Genomic DNA, 15364 nt, shown 5'->3' on the forward strand with positions numbered 1-15364 from the left:
CTTTATTTCCGTTTTATACGTCTTTGGAATCTATGCCTAACATTTATTTATTTATTTATTATCCTTTATTGCTGCTGTTCAGTCACTTTAATCATGTGCAGCTCACCATTTGGGGTTTTCTTGGCAGGTATGAGAGTGTTTTGCCATTCTCTTCAGCTCATTTTACAGATGAGGAACTGTGATAAATAAGCTTAAGTGACTTGCTCAATCAGGGTCACATAACTAATAAGTGATTGAGATCGCATTTGAACTCAGTTCTTCCTGATTCCAGACCTCACACTCTATCCACAGCACCACCTTGCTGTCCTGGTTACTTTATTCGCACAGTTCTCATTTGCTCTTCAGAGTAGATGAATCCATTTGAAGGTTCTCCAACAGTGTACTAATGTTCCTCTTACTATAGTTCTTCCATTATTCATTATTCTCATTTTTTGTCATCTTGATTAATTTAGTAGATGAATTATCTGACACTTTTATTATTTGTGATTTGAAACATTCTTTTATTATTCTAGTTAAAGGTTTATAATTCTTTTTTAGAATAGTTCATTCATATTCTTTGACTACTTATTTGGGGAATGGTTTTATATATTATATATACATATATACATACATATACTGGAATGGAATGGAATAAAATAGAATGAAATGAAATGGTATGCAAAGTACTAGGGCTAAGCAGTGAGTATACAAATAGAAAATTGAGAAAGTCTCTCAAGAAGCTCATATTCATATTAGGGGAGGCAACACATAAAGGAAGAGTCATTTTCATGTTTGGTTCATGGCAAATGGAAAGTCCAGATAGTTGTTAGACAGGGAAAATAACAATGTATGGTGAAGCCCCAAGAATGTTAAGGAGTAATGGTAGGGTAGGTGGTCCTCTTTGAAGAGGATGCTGTATCCAAAAGTTAGAGAAGATTTGATAATAGAGATGTGTAGTTAATATACAGCTGATAATAGGTATCCTGTGCTTGCTGGGAACTGGATATGGAATTGTATTGGTTGGATAAAAGAAATATTTAGATTGTCTAAGGGTGATGCTGGTCTCTCTACCCATACCTATTAGCATCATGTTTTATGGGGGAAAAAAGTTCCACTTGACCATTTCTTCTTCTTTCTATTAATTTTTTCAACTAGACATCTTTAATTATTCAGTATGCATTTTGCTATGCAAACCATAGGAAAATCAGATATGCTTTAAAGGGAGGATTCTTAACCTGGATCTATGAACTTAAAAATGATAATTAGGTAAAATTGGTTTTATTTTTAATCTTTTTCATTTATTTTTATGTACTTAAAAATATGGTAAGAAGTCCTTAGGGATGTGAGACTGTGAGCTTATAGAGAACTGGGACAATTTTTTGTCTTTTTTTCTCCAACACTTTATAGTGTCTGGCATATAGAAGAGACTTAATGCTAGTTGATTTACCAGACTGTTCATTTTCCAAAAGCTCAAATCTGACCATGTCATTTCTCTATTCAGTAAACTCTAGTGGATTAATAGTACTTTAGGAATTAAATATGAACTCCTCTGTTTGGCATTTGTAGCATTTTACAATGTAGCATCAATCCTAGATAGAGTGTTTACTGTTTGAAATCAGGAGCTGTATTAACATTTTTTATATCCCTAGCTACTGATAGAATGCTATACACATGATTGGAATTTAATAAATACTTATTGGTTTTATTCTAATCACTCAGTAACATGTATATTTTAATTTGTGTATATATATTATATATATTAAAAATTGGAATATTTTTCCTTTTTTGCAATAGGATTAACTTCATTTAAGTACAAAAAAAGAATAGCTAGTTCCCTACTTACATTTGCTTAGAGTTCAGCCTTCACTTCTCTTTTTCAACTGCCCCTTACCTTAGCCTCCTAAAATCTACTCCTTTTTAAAGGGGATAAGCTCATATTTTACTTTTTCTATGAAAATGTAGAAAATGCTTTTGCCTTTTCAAATATAGCATAACACTTTATGCTCTTTTGCTGGCCTTATAAAGATTTATATTACACTGATTTCTACATGTTGTATTCTCCTACTAGATTTTAAGTTCCATGCACACATAATAGATATTTGGTTAATATTTGTTAATTTTAATTGTGCAGAGTTACACAAGAGATGACCATTGCCTCAACTCTTAAAAGAGATTGTCTTCCAGTTGAGAAATTGATGACATGTGATATGAGGTTTATTGTATAAAATACCATATCAACAGGTAGAAATTAACATAGTGTTGTTAAAGAAGCATTCTAGAAATGCACAGTAAAAATACTGTCATTTGAGAGGACTTAATGGATTTTCAACTGAATTTTGAAGAAGATGATGAATTCAGTGTATTTTTAAATATGCATATGTTTTCAAAAAGGTTAGAACAAGGCTTTAGTTGACTTAGGTGCTTAGAAAAAATGATATGTGAACTATTCTGATTTGATATAGGAACACAAGGTGCTTTTGACTGGTACACCACTTCAGAATACAGTTGAAGAACTATTCAGTCTTCTTCATTTCCTTGAACCCTTACGATTTCCCTCTGAAACTACTTTTATGCAAGAATTTGGGGATCTTAAAACAGAAGAACAGGTAATTTCTATGTGAAGACATCAAATTTCTTTTTATTTTTGTTCTTATTTTTATGTTAATATCCATTACAACAGTTTAATATTTTCTGCAGGTGCAAAAGCTTCAAGCCATTTTAAAACCAATGATGTTGAGAAGATTAAAAGAAGATGTAGAAAAGAAGTTGGCCCCAAAAGAGGAAACCATAATTGAAGTAGAACTTACTAATATTCAGAAGAAATATTACCGGGCTATTTTAGAAAAAAATTTTGCATTTTTATCCAAAGGAGCTGGACAAGCTAATGTACCTAATTTAGTTAACACTATGATGGAACTCAGAAAATGTTGTAATCATCCCTATCTTATCAAAGGTATTTTCAATAGAATTACAAACTGTCATACATTGTCAAGTCTTTTACCATATACTTAAGTTTTCTGCCCTCTGTGTATTCAAATTTCATATAATATTTATGTGTTCATTAGATGGATTAAGAGCGCAGGCTATGATAACTTTCCTTGACTACATAAACAAGCAACATGTGTATTTTTTATAGTCAGGAATTAAATGTACTGCATGTTGATCATGTGTGCTTATATTTATTTTACAGGTGCTGAGGAAAAAATACTTGGAGAATTTAAAGAAACACATAACCCAGCTGCTCCTGACTTTCATCTTCAAGCAATGATCCAATCTGCTGGCAAATTGGTCCTCATTGATAAGCTTCTTCCAAAAATGAAAGCAGGTGGGCATAAAGTGCTCATCTTCTCTCAGATGGTGCGCTGCCTAGACATTTTGGAGGACTATCTTATACATAAGAGGTAAGGGAAGTTGCATTCCATAGAATAAAAACTTGTGAATAATCTCCATGCTCTTTAATTTTTTTTTCCACCATTGTACTATCATATAGGTTTGTTCTTTGCCTAGGATAAGAAACAATTATATTGGTGACCAATAAACAAGAATTTATCATATATTCTCAGTGCCAGACAAGGCACTGAATTTGGTTCTAGGGATGCAAAGACAAAAAATAAAAATAAACTCTTTGCTTTCAAGGAATTTACAGTTTGTCAGAAGAGATTACATGTGCACATTTAAGTATATACAGAACAAATACAAAATAAATACAGAATAGTTAAAAAGGGAGAATACTAGCAGTTACAGAGAACTAAAAAGGCCTTCTAGAGAAAAGAAGACTTTTTCTTGAATAGTAGAGGTTATTCTGTGGAACAAAAGTGAAGACCGAATTCTTTCCAGCAGTGGGAGGTGACCAATACAAAAACATGAAAACAGAAAATGTAGTACTATGTGGAATAGAAAGAAGTCCAGTTGGGTTAGACGATGAAGAATAGAGAAGAAATCATTTATAATGAGGGTAGAAGGAATGATTGTAACCAAGTTGTCAAGTCCTTTAGAAGCCAAACTGGAGGAGCCAGTGCTCTAGAAGTTGATTGAATAGGAGAATGGCACTATGCTTTATTAAGTAAAATTACTTTAGCAATTGTTCAGAGGGTGGAAAGGAACTTGGAAAGCTATAAGACAGGGAAATCAATTAGGAAACCATTTCTATATTGTAAGCAAGTAAATGATGATATCCTAAATTCAGATATTTTTGTGGTAGTCTTAACTGCAATGAGAGAGATATTGTAAAAGTAGAAATGGCAAGATTTGGCAACTGATTGAATGTCTTTTTAATATTAGAATGAGGAAGATGGAAAAGTTAAGAATAATGCAGAGTTTATAAACCTGGGAGTTTGAATGCATAGTGGCAAACTAATATCTCTACACACACCATCTCTCTCATTTTTTGTTTTTATTTAGAAGTTATATGCATGGGTCATTTTACAGCATTGACAATTGCCAAACCTTTTGTTCCAATTTTTCCTCTCCTTCCCTCCGTCCCCTCCCCCCAATGGCAGGTTGACCAATGCACGTTAAGTATGTTAAAGCATAAATTAAATACAATATAAGCATACATGTCTTAACAGTTATTTTGCTGTACAAAAAGAATCAGAGTTTGAAATAGTGTATTAGCCTGTGAAGGAAATCAAAAATGCAGGCGGACAAAAATATAGAGATTGGAAATTCTATGTTATGGTTCATAGTCATCTCCCAGAGTTCTTTCACGTACACCATCTCTCTTTTAGAAATTTTTCTTAATATCTTAAGTCTGAATCATTTGAATTAATCTGAAACAAAAGACGATATAAGTTTTACTTTAACTGTATTGAAACAATGCTGTACACTAATACACTACATAAACTTCCCCCTTGCCCCATTGCACACCCTTATAAATACCTAATCATATTCTTTGAAGAAAATGGGTAAAATGTTCAGCTAGAAATGGTTTTTCTTTTAGTAGAATTTGGGAGGTAACTGGACAAGGCTCTGGGGCCCTAGAGAGCAGCTTCTTATGCTTTTGTGACTCTACTCTTTAAAAACTTACACCATTATTGACTGAGAGTCTTCCCAACTTCCTTATTATTGTGAAGAGCAACATTTTTTTTTTTCAAAATCCTCTGGCTCACAGTGTGGATTATTGCAATAGCTTATTTTTTGTTCTATATATTACTAATATCTCCCCACTCCATGGAGTTAAACCTCCGTTCAGCCACAAAATGGTTTTCCAAAAACTCCATCTGAGCATATCACCCTCTGGCTTTAATAAATTCCAGTGGTTATCACACTGACTTCCTTGGACTTCTCCTCACTATCAGCTCTCATAGCCAATCTTTGTGAAGGCTTATCCATTCTACCTTTGCACCACATCTCAAGTATGCCCTCTCTTTCTCCTCTGACTCTGCCTGCACTCTAATACAGGGTTCATCACTTCAAACCTGTATATTGAAATAACCTGTTAGTTGGTCTGCCTGCTGCAAATCTCTCCCTACTCGAGTCCATGCTTTCCCAAAGCATGGATCTGATCACTCCCACTTCCCTACTCAATAAACTCTAATGGCTCCTTTTTGTCTCTAAGATCAAATACAAAATTCTCTGTTTAGAATTTAAAATCCTTCATAATCAATTCCTCTGTATCCCACACATTTCTGGTCTTCTTACGCCTTATCTCCCTAGCCATATTAATCAGTTCAGTGGCACTGGATTCCTTCCTGCCTTTTGGACAATTCACTCTATCTCTTGGCTCCAGGCATTTTTTCTGCCTGTACCACATGCCTGAAATGCTATCCTTCCTCATCTTCACCTACTAGATTCCTTGGAATTACAAGACGACTTTCTCAACTCCTCTTCATTCTAGAACTTTACCTCTTAATTATTTCCTATTTTTCTTGTATGTAACTTGTTTTTTTTGTATTTGTTTGCTTTTTGTCTCCATTAGATTGTGAGCTTCTTTAGGGAAAAGAGTATCTTTTGCCTCTTTTTGTATCTTAATACCTGTACTTAGTACCTGACACATAGCAGACATTTAGTAAATATTGATTTATTGATTCCATACTTCTTTATTATCTAAGATATCATCATCATCCCAGTTCCCTAGGCTTCTAATCCAGATGTCATTCTTGACACCTATCTATCTCTTAGCCTCCATATGCAGTCTTGTCAAAATCTGTGAATTTCAGCGTGCTATATCTTTCAAATTCTTTCCTTTCTCCTCTCTGATAACTAGCATCACTCCAGGGCAGATCTTATCACATCATATCTGGATTATTGCAATAGCTTATTTTTTGTTCTATATATTACCAATATCTCCCCACTCCATGGAGTTAAACCTCCGTTCAGCCACAAAGTGATTTTCCAAAAACTCCATCTGAGCATATCACCTTCCTGGCTTTAATAAATTCCACTGGTTCCCTTTCATCTTTACTTTTCCAACCTTTTGATTCCTTATACCCCACTAACATTCCAGTATGTTATCCATACTGGATAATCCAGTAACTGGCCTTCTCAGTCTTCCTCTTTCTCAGCTCCAGGAATGTTTACTGGCTATTCCCCATGCCTGAAATGTTCTCCATCTTCATCTTCACCTTCTGGCTTCCTTTGAGTCCCTGCTATAGTACTAACTTCTAGAGAAAGCTTTTTTCCCATCCCTCTTAATTCTAGTTCCTTCCCTCTGTTAATCATTTCCTACTGTCCTGTATATAGCTTATTTTTACATAATTGTTTGCAACTATATCTTTTGCCTTTCTTTGTGCTTAGTACAGTGCCTGGCATATGGTAGACACTTTAATACATGCTTATGACTGCTGACAACATATCCTATGCTGCTCTTAAGAAATAGACTATTGAATTATTTTACAATTCTATTATAATCCCAGTAACTGTTTCTCTGGAGAATTTCCTCCAGAGTAGAGTAGAGTAGGAGTCAACAAATTACAATAAATGAGCCATACATATTTTAAAATGTAAAAAACCATTCTGGCCAACCCTACAAAAAATAGGTGTGAGCCCTCTAGCTAAAGTTTATTAGATCTTGTTATTGTTTGCTTGCATTTTTGTTTTCTCGGGTTATTTTTCTCTTTTTTCTAAATCCAATCTTTCTTGTATACTACCTGCCATCTAGTGGAGGGGGTGGAGGAAAGGAGGGGAAAAGTTGAAACAGAAGTTTTTGCAAGGGTCAGTGTTGAAAAATTACCCATGCATATGTTTTGTATATAAAAAGCTATAATAATAAAAAAAATGGATGGGGAAAAAAAAGTTTTAGACCTATATTCTGGAGCATCCAACCCTTTTGTCCTCTTTCTCCGTCAATGCTTTCTTCATGCTATTTTTACCAAGAAAAAGAAGTCATAGCAAGGACCTTCTCTCTTTACAACTCTTTTGTTGTTTCACATAAGGGTGATACTAGTTTCTTTCTGAGATTGAGAGTTAAATCAGTTTTAGAATTGAAGAGAGAAATAGCCAGAAGACCCTTACTATTCTCTAGGGGAGCCTATTGATCTTTATTTAAAAAAAAAAAAAAAGCTTACTTACAGTGGTGCTATAATTGAACATATCAGTTTTGGAGAATTAATTCAGCTATAGCACAGCCAGGTCAAGAACTTATGTCAGCAATACCTCATCAAGACTCAGGTGTGTAAGAATGACCACCTGAAAGATCATGGTTTTAAGATCCTGTGGTTTACTCTAACATGACATTTCCTTGAAATGAGTTTCTAAAAAATGTCCTGCTCATTGTCACAGATTTTAAAACCTTGCACTTATCTAGTGTAACCATTTGAGGTACTCTCCTTAACTTGTACTACTATACTTATGTAATAAAGTGAAAAGAACCATGCTGTCTCATCTTGAAGTCCATCATTTAACCAGAGGATGAACTCTGACAATTCCCAGCCTAAAATAACAATAATCTTATTGAAAAGTCAAATTCAAAATCCTAATCACATCCAGACTGCATCTGTTTAGATGAGATGGTGCTCCTTCTCTAGATTTCCCTCTCCATTTAAGAGATTACAAAACCATCCCAGCTGCCTTTTTCCTTACCTCAGAATTAGGGGACTTTAAGGTGACCAAACTCAAGCTACCACACCACAATATCCTTTGGTAGTAGAAAATAGGAATCTCCTAGTGGCTCCATACACCAAGGTGGATTTTTTGTTTTGGGGCAATGGTAGAACATTTGATTTCTTATTTTACACCTATTCTCCAGTGTCATCTGAACAGACTGTAGTAGTGCCCTACCTTAAGGATACACAAACGGAAACTGTCATGTTATGAAGCCAGCTTTTTACCTCACATACAATTTTTAAAAGGGAATAAATTTTAAGTTAATATATTAAACATTCATATAATAAAATAATTGAGTTTGCAACTTATTAAGCAAATAGGTGGTCTATATCCCCTCAAGTGACATGAATGGATTTTTTTAAAAACAAGATTTTGTGATATAATGTATTTGAGCTCTAATAAAAGTAAGATGCATTAATAAATAACCATTTGGAACATCCAACTTTTTTTTTAAGATACATTTCTAGAAATGATGTTCTTATTGTATGGGGTAAGACCTTAAGATGAAATAGAACTAATGCCTAATTATTAGTGAAAATTACTTTGAACTCAGTAGAAGAAAGAAATGTCATAGACATACATTTTAAGACTATTGGAATGTTTAGATGTTGTTTTTATTAACAGGATAATATATATAACGTTCTTTTCAAATCTTATAATGCTATAAATGCTAACCCTTATTATTATTTTGAAATTTGCAACTTTTGTTTAGGTAATTGAATATTTGAGGTAAAAGGAAAGAGAAATTCAAAGAAAGTTGATGCTTGATGCAGAAATCAAATATAATTCAATTCATCTTTCCTTTCTTTGTTTACGATGTAGTTAGTATACAGTCACATTTTAAAATTTTCATTAAAATATGCAATAGGAGCTAGTTGGTGCAGTGGATAGAGCACCAGCCCTGAAGTCAAGAGGACCTGAGTTCAAATCTGGCCTCAGATACTTAACACTTCCTAGCTATGTGACCCTGGGCAAGTCACTTAATCTCAATTGCCTCAGCAGCAGGAAAAAAAAAAAAAAAAGTAATAGGATATTTTAAAAATTGTATTGAAAAGGATTTCTCAATGTGTACTATCTTAGAATCAGATCAGCAAAGTGCAGTTACTGTGCATCACATGCTAATTAATAGACCTGTGGTTTGGTTACCTGGACCACAAAAAAAGTATTTACTCTTGACATTTCACCTATACATCTAAATTACCAATTCAGTTACAAGCTCTAGAAGGCACAGACCAATTTATTTAAAACGTTTTATGTCTCCTTTAGTGAAATAGTGCATATAACAATTACTCAATATTGGTGGTAGTGATAGGATGTTCACAGATTGAATTTTATATACTCTCTGAATTTTATTCAGTAGATATTTATTAATCTGCTATTATGTATAAGGCACTCTTAATAAGTGCTATGGAAATAGCCGTGTAAGAACTCCCAATCTAAAGGAAAACATAAAATTATACATAGGTTTGAATAGGAAAACAGAATTGTATTGATTAAATTTATTTTCATTTTCTTTATGTTATTCTTCCTGAATTTGTTGTACTTGTACCTGATAGGTATTTATATGAGCGAATTGATGGAAGAGTCCGAGGAAATCTTCGACAGGCTGCCATAGACCGATTTAGTAAACCTGATTCAGACAGATTTGTATTTCTTTTGTGCACTCGAGCTGGTGGGCTGGGCATTAATTTAACTGCAGCTGATACATGCATCATTTTTGATTCTGACTGGAATCCTCAAAATGACCTCCAGGTAAATTCCATGATTAAGATGATTAAAGATTTGAAAACACAAGATAAAATCTGTGAAATTTTTATCTCTTTTATTGCTCTTATTTTCAACACATAAACTTCTCTGTATTTTTTTAATTCTAAGAATTGAATTATTTGTATTTAATAATGGTGACATTTAAATTATTTTTCCTACTTGAATATCTGATCAAAATATATTTTCAAAATTGAAAAGTAGTCCTATGACCTGATTAATTGATTTTTCAGTTTCTGTGGTACATAGGTACAAAATTCTTAAAAACTTTAAACTTTGTTGATTCAAAGTATTTTCTCTGACTCTGGATGGGATCTTCCTGGGTTAGGGCTCATCCATAACACCAGGTAGGATTTCTAAGAAAAATTGTGTGCATTCGAGTGGAGCCAAGATGACAGAGTAAAGGCAAGAAAAATTGTGACTGGATAGTAATTACTTTTTTGGGAAGGGACCAGAAAGAAGTACTCAGTGAATTAATAATAGGATATGGTTTTCTGAGTCAATAGACCAAAATCAGGAAGCATCATTCAGTTTTTTTATGCAAGGAAAGAGCTGTAGCCTTGGGTCAAGCAGAAAGGTCCAATACCACAAAGAACAGTTCTCATTTCATCAGAGAGTTCAAAACATTTTGCAGCATTCAACTTGTATGTACATAAGTGCTTTCTGGCTCCCCACTAAGTGGGCCTTGCTTTCTTAGTTTTCTGTGAATTAACTTTATTGAATAGTCTTGTCATCTTGGAATAGCATTTCCCTCTACCTTCTTTATTCAAAATTGGAGGTCATTTAAAAGAACAGACTATTAGCACTTTAAGCATCAAGCTTGTCTCCATGAATGTTTTGGGTTGAAGATTGTCAGGGATTGCTTCTGCTCCTCCTTTAGGCTTCTCAGATAGAGGGCTGATTGTGTGGTACTGGCTCTATTTGCATCTGGAGCTCCAGAGAGCTCAAGACTTCCCAGTCTTCATTTGATTTTGAGTATACTAAAACCAGAATATAATGTGCACAAACTCTTTTTTTTGCCAAAAGATGGAAAATTGAAAACATTAATAGAGGATATTAGAAAAAAACTTTCTGGAAATGTAAAGAGAAGTAGACTAAGGTATAGAAAATTTAAAAAGTTGAAAGATACATGTATAGCACCAAATACCAGACAAAAAACACACTAGAAATTTTTTTTTACATTTTGTGTTAGACTTGTTGAGACTATAATATTATTATAATATTTATAATATTATAAATAATAGTAATAGTTTATTTACAATTTAAATTATAAATTTACTTTTAATTTAAGTAATTAAATTACTTAATTTAAACTTAAGGCACATGTAATTACAAATATACCCTATTTAAGATTAATTTAGAAATAAGATCAACTCAATTATTCTAATTTAGGATAATAGGATTGTGGAATACCTGAGTTGATAAATGATTTAAAAATTATTCATATTTGATGTGAGTACTTAATACTTAAATACTTGAAATACTTAAAACAAATTATTTACTTTGGAAAATGATTATATTAGGTGTTCAAACAAAGTAAAGAAGTCGCACTGAAAACCTGATTTGGAAAAATATTCAGTATTTTTATCCATTTCCACTAAGGAATAGAATTAAATCTCTCTGTGGTTTATAATTTGCTTACCTTTACACCATCTCTGGGATGAGGCTAAAAATGAAGATTCCATACAGCTTTTTTAAATACAGGCAGATGAAGTTAAACTTTAATAGATTAAATAGATAAGTGTTAACTTTAACCTGAAAAGCAATATATATGGCTATATTTGTTCAAGAATAATGAAGAATTAACTGGTGATTTGGAGAAGATATTGTAAACTCTTTTAAAATTTTTTCTGGTTTTTTTTTTTTTTTTTTTTTTTTTTGCCTTTTTTCCTGAATTCTATATCCTCACAGAGGATGAGCCTTATAGTGAATAAATTACATATAAATTTACCATCATTTAGAAATCTTTTTCATCCTTTACAAAAGTTAACTTGTCACTTAGGATGAGCCTTATAGTGAATAAATTACATATAAATTTACCATCATTTAGAAATCTTTTTCATCCTTTACAAAAGTTAACTTGTCACTTACTCAGATTAAACCGGATCTTTCCCCTCCCTGATATACATAGAGCTTGGTTGAAATACATTAAAATGATGACTGATAATTGGCCATTAAGAAATTAAAAGATTTTAGTCAGAAATTATTTAAGATCATGTGAAGATTCTTTATAGCTTTTGAGAGACCATCAACAAAAATCTTTTATTCATAATTTGTATTTGTACACAATACAAATTTGTAATTTGTTAAAATACTAATTTCTGTTTATTATACTGATAAGAGGACTTCAAAGATTTTATACAGTGTGTACAATTCAGTTTAAATTTTGGTTTATTGCTAATTGTTATTTAATATATGTTTCTCATTTTAGATATCTAATTGACCAAATAATGAATTAAAATTGAAATCATTTTCCAGATTATCTGAAATAACTTTCTATCCAAAACTTCTCTTTGCTCAAAATATCTTTCATTGTTAAAGATATTCTTTGAATCTAACTTTAGTTTTTTTTTTTATTTTTCCTTTACTCCAAGGCTCAAGCTCGCTGTCACAGGATTGGTCAAAACAAAGCAGTCAAAGTCTACAGATTAATAACTCGTAACTCATATGAGAGAGAGATGTTCGACCGAGCAAGTCTAAAATTGGGTCTAGATAAGGCTGTGTTACAGAGCATGAGTGGAAGAGAAAATAGTGTTGGCGGTGTATGTAAATTTCCAACTTCTCTTGTTTCAGTGGATTTATTTCTGTAGTTTGTTAGAACATATAAAAATGACTTATTTTTAATATCATTTGCTATTATAGCATGCTGGACACTGATTTAAATTCTTCATAATAGAAGAAACAAATTTCTACCATTGTGCCAAAAGATTGCAAAATTTTAACCTCATTTCAATTAATAATGTTTAAACTCTGCATGATTGTAGTGCTTATGAACTATAAAAATCTCATCTTGACTAAGGGATTTAGTACCACATTTTCAAATCTTTTACATTATTATATGATCAATGGTATAAGAATTAGGTGATTTATGTAGTTATCTTTAATTACTTTTATTTAATATCTTTTTTCTTTTTAATTATTCTTTTAGAGAGTAATTTTAAATTATTCAGGCAGAGTATTTCAGATGTGTAACAATGACTGTTAATGTGAAATCGTTCTTTGAAGATAAAAAGTTCATTTACCATTAAAATATTCTCTCATAAGAAATATGTTGCAAATTTTGGAAAGTATATCTTATATCCTCACCCATGGGATTTAAGATTGCCTTCCTTTGTTTATTTTGGCACAACCAGGGATATTATCTAAATTGTGTGGCTTTTTTTTAATCTTATGTTCACTCAGGGGAAAAAAGGAATATACATATATATGTGTGTGTGTGTGTGTGTGTGTGTGTGTGTGTGTGTGTGTGTGTATTTTATCTATAGATTCAGCAACTGTCCAAAAAGGAAATAGAAGATCTACTTCGAAGGGGTGCATATGGTGCCATTATGGATGAAGAAGATGAGGGTTCTAAATTCTGTGAAGAGGATATTGATCAGATTTTACAGCGTCGCACAAAAACAATCACAATTGAGTCAGAAGGAAGAGGTTCAACATTTGCTAAGGTAGTAGTGAAAACCATTTTATAAAGATGTTGTCTAATGACTTTTTTTGTTAACTTTTTGTTCACTTATCTTTGTTGCTTCAAAAGTTGCTCAGATCGGTTACTTAATACTTAAAATACTTGCCCAAAAGAATTATTTGGTAATAAACTTTCTTTTTTCATATGCTTGACATTTGAAAATGGATATGTTTGGTATTTCTAGAAACTAATTTTGAATAAAATGCACAGTACTTATATGTGTTAAAATTTACCTGTTGATATAAATATAATTGCAGATGAAAAATAACTTTATCAGAATAAAATAGTTTTGAGGTTGATGTAATTCAGAAATTAAAATATTTATTAGTTGTATTGTGTAAGTAAAATATTGGTAATAATATAGCGAATTAATCTTAAGTAAATATATTACATTGTACTTAGTTTTAAATTGTAGCTCAGTAGTGCAGCAGGTGGAGTACTAGGCCTGGAGTCAGGAAAACTTAAAATTCAAATCCAGCTTCAGACACTTAGTTGAGGTATGACCTAGGACCTTAACTTCAGTTTGCTTATCTGTAAAATGGGGGTTAATAATGGTACCTATCTCTCAGGTGTATTATAAGGATATAATGCTATAATAATTTTTAAGCACTTAGCACAGTATCTAGCACAAAATAGGTGTTACATAAGTATGAGCTATTATTGTGGTGGTAGTGATGGTTTCTTTACATTGCAAAACCTTAGCTTAATATCTTAAAGTATAACTAGCTTTCCAAATCTCATATTCTAAAAAAATATATGTTAGTGTTATTTCCCTTGCGTGGTTGTCATCTGGCCCCCACTTTCGTAGATAGCTAGTCTAGTTATTGGAGTCCCAGCTTCACTCATAACTGGTTCTGAATATCCTGAGTTGTGCAGACCTGAGAAAGCTATGTCCCTTCTGTGAGCTTCAGTGTTTTCATCTGCCAAATAGTGACATTTGTATAGTACAACCTGTCCACAGAGTTGTGAGGAAAGTTTGTAAAGTAAATTCTGTGTAAATATGCATCATCATTATTATTTTATATTATTGAGTTCCATTGTTTATCACCTTTCCCTTTCCTTTCTTCCTTTATTTTTCATTACCTTCTCTTCAAAAGATCTCTGGGTACAATGCTCTTCATTCCTTCCTAGATTCCTCCTTGATCCTTCTAGTCTCCATGATGGAGGAAGTACAGATACTGCACCATATTAATATCATTAGTCCAAGTTTTGAAGTTTTCTTGACTCTTAATATCCTCTCAGAAAATTATTTTTGTTGTATTTCTCTCTTTTCCCACCCCAGCTGTATGTACATACACTATTCAAAAGCTATATCACATTTTCCACATTTGAGGTGGGAACAAAAGGTGAGCAGTTTAAAATTTGTTATTTCATTGTTGTAGGGGATGTCTCTTCTGCAGAAACTTTTCCCTGAATACAGATCAACCACTTTTCTGTCACTTGTACTCTTAGTGAGTTATTTGGGGTACTAAGAAATTAAATTACTTTCTTGTTCTCCCACTATTATTATTTGTCTAAAGCAGGACTTGAACTTAGTTTTTTGTGACTCCATGTCAGCCTTCTTATCTCTGTGTGCTGTAATAAGATTATGTATTCTTTGAAATTTTCATCTTTATTAATTTCTTTCTGTGTGCCAGGAATTATGCTCAATGATAGAGATACAAAGGCAAAAGTGAATGAAATACTCTCTGCCTTGAAATTATTTTTGTTCTAACAAGACAGATATGTTCATAAGCTTTAGTCTTAAAATTAATTATTATAATTAAAAGTATATCTTACTATATCATATACGCTAGGATTTATAGCTGGAAGGGACTAGAGAGATCACCAGATGTGGTCATTTCATATATAAAGATGAGAAAACTAAAGTTCAAGGTTTCACAAATTTAATCTAAT

The 15364-nt window shown here is 32.5% G+C and overlaps 1 protein-coding gene across 13 annotated transcripts in view; it reads left to right on the forward strand.

Annotated features, from left to right (window-relative positions):
• Window positions 1-15364, forward strand: part of CHD9 (chromodomain helicase DNA binding protein 9) — a 251575-nt gene that overhangs the window by 186091 nt on the left and 50120 nt on the right. For all 13 annotated transcript variants that reach the window (XM_051979833.1, XM_051979832.1, XM_051979838.1 and 10 more), the window contains 6 exons: window positions 2442-2585; window positions 2677-2932; window positions 3170-3380; window positions 9579-9774; window positions 12381-12548; window positions 13272-13451. In XM_051979833.1, coding sequence (XP_051835793.1) covers window positions 2442-2585; window positions 2677-2932; window positions 3170-3380; window positions 9579-9774; window positions 12381-12548; window positions 13272-13451 — 1155 coding nt within the window. The remainder of the gene's footprint in view (window positions 1-2441; window positions 2586-2676; window positions 2933-3169; window positions 3381-9578; window positions 9775-12380; window positions 12549-13271; window positions 13452-15364) is intronic.

Source organism: Antechinus flavipes, chromosome 2 (assembly GCF_016432865.1).
Source record: "Antechinus flavipes isolate AdamAnt ecotype Samford, QLD, Australia chromosome 2, AdamAnt_v2, whole genome shotgun sequence".
NCBI classification, from domain to species: domain Eukaryota; kingdom Metazoa; phylum Chordata; class Mammalia; order Dasyuromorphia; family Dasyuridae; genus Antechinus; species Antechinus flavipes.